Source organism: Bos javanicus, chromosome 12 (assembly GCF_032452875.1).
Source record: "Bos javanicus breed banteng chromosome 12, ARS-OSU_banteng_1.0, whole genome shotgun sequence".
NCBI lineage: Eukaryota > Metazoa > Chordata > Mammalia > Artiodactyla > Bovidae > Bos > Bos javanicus.
The window spans coordinates 36,615,439-36,628,161 of record NC_083879.1 but is presented as its reverse complement, the minus strand read 5'-3'; the positions used below and the strand labels follow the sequence as shown (position 1 = coordinate 36,628,161).

Below are 12,723 nucleotides of genomic sequence, written 5' to 3'. Positions count from 1 at the left end.
TGGAAGTTTGGGGTCCCTTGAGATCTCCTGTGACTTTTAGGATGGGTTTTTCTATTCTGCATGAAGCATCATTGGAATTTTGATATGGATGGCTTTAAATTGTAAATTGCTTTGGGTATTGACATCTTAACAAATATTAAGTCTTCCAGTTCATGATTATAAGAGATCTTTCCATTTATTTTGGCTTCATTAATTTCAGCAATGTTATGTAGTATACAGCAAATGTACAAGTCTATTGCAGCCTCAGTTACGTTTATTCCTGAGTCCAGTCTTATTTTTATTCTTTCATAAAATGAATTGTTCTGTCAATTTTCTTTTCGGACTGTTCACTGTCAGTATGTAGAAATGTATCTGATTTTTTGTGTGTTCATTTTGTATCCTGTATCTTTGCTGAATTTATTTATTAGCCCTACTACTATTCTTGTGACATCTTTACCTATAAGACTTCCCTGGTGGCTTAGACAGCAAAGTGTCTGCCTACAATGCAGAAGACCCGGGTTCAGTCTCTGGGTCGGGAAGATCTCCTGGAGAAGGAAATGGCAACCCACTCTAGTATTCTTGCCTGGAAAATCTAATGGACAGAGGAGCCTGGTAGGCTGTAGTCCATGGGGTCGCAAAGAGTTGGACACAACTGAGTGACTTCACTTTCTTCTCTTTCTTTCTTACCTATAAGATGATGTCATCTGCAAAAAGACATCACTTTCTTACTTTTTGTCAATTTGGGTGGCTTTTATGTCTTTTTTTGACTAATTATTCTGGCTAGAACTTAAAATAGTATATTAAATAGCAGTGGTAAACTCTCACACCCTTTTCTTACTACCGTCCTTAGAAGAAAAGCTGTCAGTCTTTCATCATCTAGTGTAATGTTAGCTGTGGGTTTTTCTTATGTAAGTTTTATAAGTTGGTGTAGTTTTCCTCAATTCCTTGTTGGAGTATTTTTATCCTGAAAGGGGGTTGAAACTGTCATATCCTTTTTCTCTATTATTTGAGAGGATCTTGTGGGGGGTTTTCTTCTTTCTGTTAATATGCTATATAACATTAATTGGTACTCATACTTCATTTCAGGAATAAATCCCACTTGGCATGATGTATTATTCTTTCACTGTTCTGCTGATTGAATTTGCTAGTATTTTGTTGAGGATTTTGACTTAATGCTCATAAGAGACACTGATCAATAGTTTTCTGGTAGTGTTTTCTTATGGCTTTGGTATGAAGGTGATGCTGGTCTCAGAATAAGTTGGAAAGTGTTTCCTGTGGCTCTTCAATATTTTGGAGGGGAATTGATTTTATTTATTTATTTTTTCTTTGAATTTTTGGTATAATTTACCAGTGAAGTTCTCTGGTCTGGGCTTTTCTGTGGGGGAAGCTTTTGATTACTAATTCAGTCTTGTTACTTTTTATTGATCTGCTCAGATTTTCTATTTCTTCATGATTCAGTGTTGGTAGGTGGTGTGTTTGTAGGAATTTGTCCACTTCATCTAGGGTATCCAATTTCTTGGCATAGTTATTCATAGCATTGCCTTCAAATTTTTTTAGTTTCTGTAAAATTGATTATCCTATGCCTATGAACAAAACTAGTGGAGGTGATGGAATTCCACTTGAGCTATTTCAAATCCTAAAAGATGATGCTGTGAAAGTGCTGCACTCAGTATGTCAGCAAATTTGGAAAACTCAGCAGTGTCCACAGGACTGGAAAAGGTCAGTTTTCATTCCAGTCCCAAAGAAAGGCAACGCCAAACAATGCTGAAACTACTGCACAATTGCACTCATCTCACATTCTAGCAAAGTAAAGCTCAAAATTCTCCAAGCCAGGCTTCAGCAGTATGTGAACCATGAACTTCCAGATGTTCAAGCTGGTTTTAGAAAGGGCAGAGGAACCAGAGATCAAATTGCCAACATCCGCTGGATCATCAAAAGAGCGAGAGTTCCAGAAAAACATCTATTTCTGTTTCATTGACTATGCCAAAGCCTTTGACTGTGTGGATCACCACAAACTGTGGAAAATAGTTCAAGAGATGGGAATACCAGACCACCTGACCGGCCTCCTGAGAAATCTGTATGCAGGTAAGGAAGCAACAGTTAGAACTGGACATGGAACAACAGACTGGTTCCAAATAGGAAAAGGAGTACGTCAAGGCTGTATATTGTCACCCTGCTTATTTAACTTATATGCAGAGTACATCATGAGAAATGCTGGGCTGGAGGAAGCACAAGCTGGAATCCAGATTGCTGGGAGAAATATTAATAACCTCAGATATGCAGATGACACCATCCTTATGGCAGAAAGCAAAGAAGAACTAAAAAGCCTCTTGATGAAAGTAAAAGAGGAGAGTGAAAAAGTTGGCTTACAGCTCAGCATTCAGAAAACTAAGATCATGACATCCGGTCCCATCACATCAGGGCAAATAGATGGGGAAACAGTGGAAACAGTGGCTGACTTTATTTTTCTGGGCTCCAAAATCACTGTAGATGGTGATTGCAGCCATGAAATTAAAAGATGCTTACTCCTTGCAAGGAAAGTTATGACCAACCTAGGCAGCATATTCAGAAGCAGAGACATTACTTTGCCAACAAAGGTCCGTCTAGTCAAGGTTAAGGTTTTTCAAGTAGTCATGTATGGATGTGAGAGTTGGACTATAAAGAAAGCTGAGTGCAGAAGAATTGATGCTTTTGAACTGTGGTGTTGGAGTAAACTCTTGAGAGTCCCTTGGACTGCAAGGAGATCCAACCAGTCCATCCTAAAGGAGATCAGTCCTGGGTGTTCATTGGAAGGACTGATGTTGAAGCTGAAACTCCAGTACTTTGGCCACCTGATGCAAAGAGCAGACTCATTTTAAAAGACCCTGATGCTGGGAAAGATTGAGGGCAGGAGAGGGGGACGACAGAGGATGAGCTGGTTGGATGGCGTCACCGACACAATGGACATGGTTTTGGGTGGACTCCGGGAATTGGTGATGGACAGGGAGACCTGGCGTGCTGTGGTTCATGGGGTCACAAAGTGTCGGACATGACTGAGCAACTGAACTGAGCTGAATGCCTACTTTATTTTTTATTTTAGTAAATTTATTCTTTTCTTGTTTTTCTAGGCAGTGTATCTAAAATTGGTGAATTTTAATCTCAAAGAACCATCTTTTGGTTTCATTGATTTTTCTCTGTTTTTGCCTAGCTATTTACTTATTTCTGCTCTAATCCTATTATTTCTTCCTTCTGGCAGCTTTGGGTTTAGTTTGTTATTTTCTAGTTCCTGAGGTGTAAACATAAAGATTGAAGGCAGAAGAAGAAGAGGGTGGCAAAGGGTGAGATGTTAGATAGCATCACTGACCCAATAAAATGAATTTGAGCAAACTCTGGGAGATAGTGAAGGACAGGGAAGCCTGGTGTGTTGCAGTGCATGGGATCGTAAAGAGTCGGACATGACATAGCGACTGAACAACAGCAAAGGTGTAAAATTAGGTCGTTGGTTTGTGATGCCTTTTTTTTTTTTTTTTTGCAATGCCTTTTTTCATGTACTTACAGCTATATATTTATTTTTCTCTCAGATCCAATTTAATTGCATCCCATAAGTTCTGATATTTTGATTTTTCATTTTCATTTGTCTCAAAATACTCTCCTTGTGTTACTTTGCTTTGATCCATTTGTGTTTAGGAGTATGTTCTTTAATTTCCACATATTTGTGGAATTTCCAGTTTCCTTCTGTTACTGAGTTCTAGTTTTCATTCCTTTGTGTTCAGAAAGGATACTTTTACATTGTCTTTTAAAAGTATTAAAACTTGTTGTTTTTGACCTAACATGTGGCCTAACCTGGGGTATGCTACCTGTATGCTTGAGGAATCTTTCTGCAACCTTCTTGGGTGGTCTTGGTTCCTCTTGCTGCCTGAGTGCCAAATTAAGTGAAAGGGTTCTTCAGGCAGCCCCCCTTCCCTTCCGCCCCTCCATCTCCTCACTCCCCCTGCATCCCCGCCACAAAGTAGGACATTGCAAATAAGGCAATGGCACCACACTCCAGTACTCTTGCCTGGAAACTCCTATGGCCGGAGGAGTCTGGTAGGCTGCAGTCCATGGTGTCTCGAAGAGTCGGACATGACTGAGCGACTTCACTTTCACTTTTCACTTTCATGCACTGGGGAAGGAAATGGCAACCCACTCCAGTGTTCTTGCCTGGAGAATCCCAGGGACGGGAGAGCCTGGCGGGCTGCCGTCTATGGGGTCTCACAGAGTCAGACACGACTGCAGCGACTTAGCAGCAGCAGCAGCAGCATACTCCCTTTGGAGGGAAGGAATCAGGAAGTATGCTGCTGCCTCCAGACCAGGACTGCACCACACAGAGGAAGGGTCTGGGAAAGGACAAGAAATGAAATGTCCTGCTGATAAAGAATGTGGATTTTTTTCCACTGCACATTTGTGTTGTTGCTGTATACCTTTGTCCGTTCTTCAGTTCTAGAAGGTTATTGTAACCAATTCTTAGCTGTCATTTGACATCACCATTGAAGAACAAGGACTTCAAGTCTCCTAGTCTGCCATTTTGCTAACATCACTTCGTGGGCATGAATTTTGGGGAGAGTCATCTGAAACTTATCAAAATGACCATTTATCTCCTAAATAAATGATTTTCATAAATTTATATGTAATTACTAAAAATTTTTTGGAATACTTCTTCACCTGCAGAGCATGTGTGTATGTTAGTCATTCACTTGTGTCCGACTCTTTCTGACCCCATGGACTGTAACCCGCCAGGCTTCTCTGCCCTTGGAATTCTCCAGGCAAGAATACTGGAGTGGGTTGCCATTCCCTTCTCCAGGGGATCTTCCCAACCCAGGCATTGAACCCGGGTCTCCTGCATTGCAGGCAGATTCTTTACCGTCTGAGCTATCAGGGAAGTCCTTGCAGAGCCTGTGGCACATTCTTATTACTCTTCAGTGTGGCAAACTCCACTTTTTTGAGGCCAGATTTGATTTGAGGAAATCATTTTATTCATTTACAAGATGAATAAAATGAGCAATAATTTTTGGTACAAAATATCTTAATTTCCATGATAAAGTAATTCCACTATAGGCGGAATTTTTGAGTAATGAAGGAATAACTCTTCAGTTTCATAACTGATAGCTTTGAAGATTATAGTTAATTGATATCTGAGTTTTGGTTTGGTGAAGTCTATTTTAAAGTCTTATTTCAAATTCATGTAATATGTATCTGCCTATGAAATTTTAAAATGTGCAGATAGATCCTCGTGAGAAATGAATACGGATATGTCTTTGTAATGGCACAAGTGACTGCAAGATAGCCAGGATTCACTTACTTTTAAAAGTGGTAGATTGGTCTAGGGTTTGTCTTACCTCTGCAGTTCTGTGACACCTGTATCTGGAACATAACTATATTCTTCTACAAAAGTTACTTTTTCTCTGGTTACATATACATAGCTTTCAACTATAATAGATTTTAGTTCAGTTGAATGTCTCATTAACCATATTAAAATTTAAGTTCATGAAACTGAAATTACCTTTTCAGTACTTTTGAGTTATGATAAATTTGCTTTCATAAAATTGTATATGAAATATTGAAAAATAACCTAATTTAAATGAAGGAAGAAGAGCCTATGTGAAGAATTAGCAAGAAATACAGACAATTATTTATCAAAAATAATAGTGACTAAAAGCTACATTGAAGCAAAAAAAAGTGATTTGGATGCAGCTATGAAGATAGCAAGAGAATTAAAATCTGCACCTTCTCTAAGGATATATTGTGACCTAAATCAGGTAATTTTAATAGTTCATAATGTGAATTATTCCTGTGGTAGCTTACTTTACCTGCTTTGGAATATGATATCTAAGACTTAACTGCAAGAATTTGCTTTTCAGATTATCCTAACTTTATTGGCATGAATTCAGAATTCTTAGGCATTTAAATTCTAAGATAAACATTAATAACTTTGTTTGACCTTTTATTATTATTTACCACTTAGGGAAATGGTACAGTAAAGTCTTTATGACACACATCTGAGAACAAGTAGGATGATATTAAGTTGAAAGTTGTTTCTAGGACACTTGAATAAAAAACAACAAATAAGAGTAGCAAAATAAATAGGACTCTATTTTTATAGACAGGTATGACTATCAACTCTTAAAAATTTATCAAAATGCTGTTTAGGTTTTTCTCCCAACCCCCGACTCTGTGAGTCAGGATACAAGGTGCTTCAACCCTGTCCTGTCATCTAATCATGTGCCTGGAGTTGGGCAGAAATAGAAACATGTTTCTTGTGCCTCAAGTTGGGCAGGAATAGAAACATGTTTCTTGCTAGATTGTTTGCTGGGAAAGGGTTACCATCAGTCCTCTTTGCTAATTTCTGTCTTGTTCCCTTGAGGTATAGATCCTACTCTATTGTCTTGGAATCTTCAGGACCTCATTCCCCATAGATAATCAGATGTTTGGACTGAACTGAGGTGTAAAATAGAAGCTCTTGGTTTACCTGCTTCCAAAGTCTTGAACTTTTAAAGTTTTTGCACTGTCTTACTTGACCAGGCCTCCATCTAGCTGTAGTGACAGGAACAGTAGTAGTCTATTCCTGTGTATTACACATGAAACATTAGGAGGTGAAAAAAAGTAAAATTTGGTCTTCACCCTAGTTAGCCACGTTAGGAAGATGGGGCAGAAAAAGAGAGAGAAAAACGTTTAAGGACAGCAGTGCAGGCGCACAACGAGTGTCATCAGAATTTCCCCTGATCGTGTAGCTGTATCCCATGTATTAATTAGTTGTTATCTTTTGTTGTTATATCTTAATACACATCTCCAAAAGTTTTTTAATTTCTTTGGGGAAATTTGCATCCCTCCCTTTGCTTGCCTAAGATCAGACCCTGAGCACATTAATGAAATACCTAAAGAGTATAGTTTTCCCTCTGAAATCTTACTCTGTTTCAACAGTATTTGTAACAAAACAAAACACACATATGAGCAATACTTCTCTTTTGATTCTAGATCATCCGGACTTTGAAGTTAACATTTGAGAGTGACTTGTCACAAGTCAGCTCTCTAAAACTAAGGAACTCTCCCAAGTAAGTAATTGTAATTCATATAAAAGAAATCTATAATTCAAAAGAGTCTGATAATTAAGTATAAATATGTATTGCTGCTGCTGCTAAGTCACTTCAGTCGTGTCTGACTCTGTGTGACCCCACAGAGGGCAGCCCACTAGGCTCCCCCGTCCCTGGGATTCTCCAGGCAAGAACACTGGAGTGGGTTGCCATTTCCCTCTCCATAAATATGTATTAGAACCTATATTTATTAAAATAACAAGCAATTATAAATTGAAAATTTGGGTCAAAAATATTTCCCAGATTAGCAACCAAATTAAGTGTGATTTATGAATTAAAAAGTTGTTTAAATGCTCTTTTAGAGTTTTTCAGTTCAGTTCAGTCGCTCAGTTGTGTCTGACTCTTTGCAACCCCATGAATCACAGCACACAAGGCCTCCCTGTCCATCACCAACTCTTGGAGTTCACTCAAACTCATGTCCATCGAGTCGGTGATGCCATCCAGCCATCTCATCCTCTGTCGTCCCCTTCTCCTCCTGCCCCCAATCCCTCCCAGCATCAAGGTCTTTTCCAATGAGTCAACTCTTTTCATGAGGTGGCCAAAGTATTGGAGTTTCAGCTTCAGCATCAGTCCTTCCAATGAACACCCAGGACTGATCTCCTTTAGGATGGACTGGTTGGATCTCCTTGCAGTCCAAGGGACTCTCAAGAGTTTACGCCAACACCACAGTTCAAAAGCATCAAATCTTCGGTGCTCAGCTTTCTTCACAGTCCAACTTTCATATCCATACATGACCACTGGAAAAACCATAGCCTTGACTAGATGGACCTTTGTTGGCAAAGTAATGTCTCTGCTTTTGAATATGCTGTCTAGGTTGGCCATAACTTTCCTTGCAAAGAGTAAGCGTCTTTTAATTACATGGCTGCAGTCACCATCTGCAGTGCTTTTGGAGCCCAAAAAAATAAAGTCAGCCACTGTTTCCACTGTTTCCCCATCTACTTCAGAGTTTTTAATGTTAGCTAAGTTTTATTAGAGAAAGTAATAAACTTACATTAGAACACTTTTTATGCTAAGTATTTAATTTTAGGTTGAATATGGATTGCAGTGAGATCATCTGTACGTTCAACAGAATGGGAAAGATTGAATTTGAGGATTCAACAAGGTAAGTATTTATAAGAATGGCAACATGCCATTAGTGTCTGATATGGCCTAAGGGACAGAAATATTAGATCAAACAAAAAAATTGATCTTTAGTATAATGTTGATTCAAAAGCTGAAAAGTAATGTAAGGGCAAAATGGTTTCTGTAAATTAATGCTACATAAAATATTTAAGAATTAAAAGACCTAGAAAGGATTAGTATCCAATGATGTATGTGTCATCTTTGAGATTCATTTACTCAGCCAGCGTTGAACACTGATGTGCTAGCCTCTAAGTGTTGAAAAGTGAAATTGTTTACTCAGTCATGTCTGACTCTCTACAACCCTATGGACTGTAGCCCTGTCAGGCTCCTCTGTCCATGGAATTTCCCAGGCAAGAATACTGGAGTAGGTAGCCATTCCTTTCTCCAGGGGATCTTCTGGACCCAGGAACTGAACCTGCATCTCCTGCATCTTCTCCATTGGCAGGCAGATTCTTTACCACTGAGACATAACACCCTAAGTATTAAGATTTATGCAGAGAAGTTACAGTCAATAAAGAATGACATATGTAAACAGTAAAGCGCATAATTGCTTTGATAGTAAAATGTGCAGTCTAATGGAGATGCAAAAGAAGGGAATGATCAGTTCTTTGCAGGGTACCAGGGGACTTGGAAAGAGCAGATTTTTATTTTCCCCCATTCATCAAAAATGAGTACCAGTTGAAAGGGAGAACAGTAGGGAGGCAGCATCTTAGCAGAAAAAAATTTAGGGGCAGTGAGATAGTATACTGTGTTCAGGAACCTGCCTGTAGAATTTTGTTTGACAGAGGATACAAAGAGGCTGAATCCTAAAAACTTTGTATGCTCTGGTGGTGTTTGAACTTTATTTCCTAGACCTGTGCTACCCAGTATGGTAGCTGCTAACCATGTGTGGTTATTTAAATTTAAACATAAATTAAAACTAAATAAAATGAAGATTTTAGTTCTTTGGTTGCACTAGACACATTTCAGGTGCTCAGTAGCTATATTTGGTTAGTGACTATCATATCAAATATCATGCGGCATATTTTCATTATCGCAGAAGATTATGTTGGATAGCACAGGTGTAAGTAATAGCCATTAAAATATTTTCAGAATGAATGTAAAAGTACTTAGGTTACATTTGTAAAAGGTAACTCTAGTGACCATAGAGAATTTTTTGGAAGAATATGAGGCTAGAGGCTGAAGGATGGCTTAGGTTATTATATGACCTAGCATATAATATTATATATTTTATATATGTATATATATATATATTATATGGCCTAGCAAATGATGAGAAACCAAATGTAGGTAGTAGCACTGGAAAGGAATAGGTAATGACAAATGCTAAATAAGGAAAAGTGGTGAAACTTAGTAATCGTTTCAGTGTGAGGAATGAGGAAAAGGGAAGCATTCCAATGATTTATAGGTGTATCTTTGGTGACTGAGGTGATGAATTGTGGTGTTACTTACCAAGATTGGAAATATACAAAGAAAAGTTGGGAGGGGAAGATAGTGGGATATGCTGAGTTCCTGTTTTTTACTAGGTATCTGGGGAGAAACCTGTGGAGGGAAGTTACAGGATTTGATTCTTGGTTTAGGAGTAGTCAGAATATAAATGGTTTAGAAACCCCCAAAAGAAAATAAGTTTATTCATTTGAAGGTGGTATGGCTCCTCAGGAAATCATCCCTCAAGAAGCATCACATTCATTACTTTGGGGAACTAATGAGGGCCTGGCCCACAGCATTACAAGCTCAGAAACAGACATGAGCAGATCTACTCTAAACCAGGTAAACTCATGTAAACCAAGTTCACAAAACTGACACATGATCTGAATGCCAGTTTATTAACTTAAGGGGCAGATAGTATTATCACAGGAACTATTAATAGAATACTTATGTTGGCATTCTTTTCTAATAGCCAAACAGACACAGAAAGCCAAATCATCAGAAGCTTCGTGGTGTTTTTGGAATAAAGGGAATAAGATATATCAAATAGCTGTGAAGAGTGTTGGTACTAGTCAGCCTGCTGTGTTCCTTGACCCCACAGGGAAGACCTTGCCAGAGGCCTCAAGTACCAGGCCTTTGGCTCGAGTCATCTTGCCCACACATGGAGCCCTGGCCCCTGTATACCTCTGTGACTTGACTTTCTGTATTTTCATGGATGATCATCCTTTCCAGTCAGTACATTCTTCTAGATGTTTTCATAACTTGAATATGGTTACTGTCAAATATTTTTGATACCAAAAGGTATTTTCTTTAAGCGTCTATACTGATCTTGCCATGGTTTTAAGTTTTACTCAGAAGTCTTTTAAATTTCTCCCTAGATTTTAGGGAATATCACTGTAGCCTGCCTCTACTGATGACAGGTGGTAATTAAAGAATGGGTTTGCATAGTGAAAACAGATATTGAAGTGGGTCAAGGACTGCGCCCTAGAAAAATACTGAATTTCAAGACAGGGAAAGAGTAACTTGCAAACCATAGGAAACGAAGAGGGAGCAGGAGAGACTGATACTCTAGAAGTCAAAGGAGGAGAGGTTTGTGAGGCAGGAGTTCATTGACAATGTTAAATGTAAGGTCAGATAAGATACAAAGAAATGTTTTAGATTACAAAGTTGTGTACGTATATGTATACTTAGGAGGTGTTCGGACCTTTAGTCAACATGTATTTAGAGACAGATAAAATAGGTCTGCTGAATTCAGTTGGCTTTGTAGGTTCTTATTTCTGATTTCATTTGGCTTCTTATATGGTGATCTGTGAAGAAACTAAAACTTTCATGGGTTAACTGGAATAAAGGCTTCTGGGACTCAATCTCATTTCTTTGATAGAATTTCTATACTTATAGATTTGATAGCTTTTATCTGTGTGGATTTCTGAAGATAGAAAAATATGGAGTGAAGTGAATAATCAGCTGCAGGTTAGTGGCTGTTGAATAATCATACCCAAAGGATTCAGACTAATCGTTGTTTTAACCCTCTATGTAGGTTTCTAGAAATTGTCTCAGGATTGTACCTCTCAGTGCTTCCTACACTTTACTTTTAAGCTAGTGAATTGAGAGAAATAATCTTAGCATAATTTAAAATCAAACACCAAAGCCAAATCGAAGTTTGAACAATTAAAATTGAAAACCATATCCACTGTTCTTTTAGGATCAGATAGTTGTGACTTGACTGTGGCAAGTTCTTTCTTCAACTTCTCATTGATTTTCTGTTGTTGACCTTTTAAAGCTTGTGGACTTCTTGGGAATGGGCAGGAGTTTCTTTTGGGATAATGGGAATGTTGTAAAATGAAGTTATAATGATGGTTACACAACTCTAAATTGAGTAGAAATTATCGGATTTTATAGTATGTAAATTATTTCAGTGTTGCTGTTTTTAAAAATACTCATGGGACACCTGTACAACTTGAACTCTTTATATGTATGTGTTGCAGTACTGTCATGTGGTTTTAAAGTAGATCTAAAAAATTATGATTTAATGTAGCTTCTGTATTTTTAAACAGATGTGATCCTCAAGAAAGTGAAATGGAAAAGAATGGTCAAAAGAAATACAGTTGTAAAAAGGAATTTTCTTATGGTGGTACATACCTATCACTAGAAAAGAAAAAGGCTGACATTTCTGTCCTAACTAATGAAGCCCCACTGACTTCTTCACAATGGGAAAACAATGACATGCATTTGGCAGCTGACTTCCAGCCACAGAAAGAGGTTATTGCAGCAACACTCCCTAAAACCATTGCTGCTCTACCTCAGGTGGGATCTAGCCCTGATGTGATCATTGAAGAAATTATTGAAGAAGAAGAAAACCTGGAAAGTGAGTAAAAATACAAAAACAGGGAAACAATAAATCATGTCTGGAATTGGAAACAAAATTAATACCTGTTTGTCCCTGACCTTAACAAACATATGTCTATTATCTTACATCTCATTATGAGTAAAGCTGTTGATCCCATGCCACTCCTTTCACATTTTCCAAATTTAGGATAATTTTTAATTTTAGTGCAATAATACAGCTAAACTCTAATATTTGGTTTAGTGAGTGTATTTGACTTTTTAGCATTCCACATCATGAAGTCGTGAAGCTGCTTAGTTGTGTCCGACTCTTTGTGACCCCATGGACTGTAGCCCACCAGGCTCCTCCATCCATGGAATTTTCTAGGCAAGAGTACTGGAGTGGGTTGCCATTTCCTTCTCCAGGGGATCTTCCCAACTCAGGGATCAAACCCAGGTCTCCCGCATTGTGGGCAGACGCTTTACCATCTGAGCCACCAGGGAATCAGCGTTCCACATACAAACCTCTATAAAAGATGAAAATACTATAAGTAAATGGTGTTAGTAGAAGCAGTCTGATGACATTGTCCTTAAATTTAAGAACAGAATATCCTAAATTTTTGTCCTGAGATGTAATCCTTTATAAAAATGAACTATCATGAATATTGGGCTTTGCTGGTGGCTCCAATGGTGAAGCGGGAGACCCAGGTAACATATAGAAGCATCTATTTGGTAACGTTTAAATGTTATCATGATGGTTTGATTA

At 38.2% G+C, this 12,723-nt stretch overlaps 1 protein-coding gene across 3 annotated transcripts in view; it reads left to right on the top strand.

The window, feature by feature from the left end:
• RNF17 (ring finger protein 17) overlaps positions 1-12,723 on the top strand; it is a 110,776-nt gene that overhangs the window by 21,063 nt on the left and 76,990 nt on the right. For all 3 annotated transcript variants that reach the window (XM_061435025.1, XM_061435026.1, XM_061435027.1), the window contains 4 exons: positions 5,582-5,753; positions 6,970-7,046; positions 8,113-8,187; positions 11,690-12,000. In XM_061435025.1, coding sequence (XP_061291009.1) covers positions 5,582-5,753; positions 6,970-7,046; positions 8,113-8,187; positions 11,690-12,000 — 635 coding nt within the window. The remainder of the gene's footprint in view (positions 1-5,581; positions 5,754-6,969; positions 7,047-8,112; positions 8,188-11,689; positions 12,001-12,723) is intronic.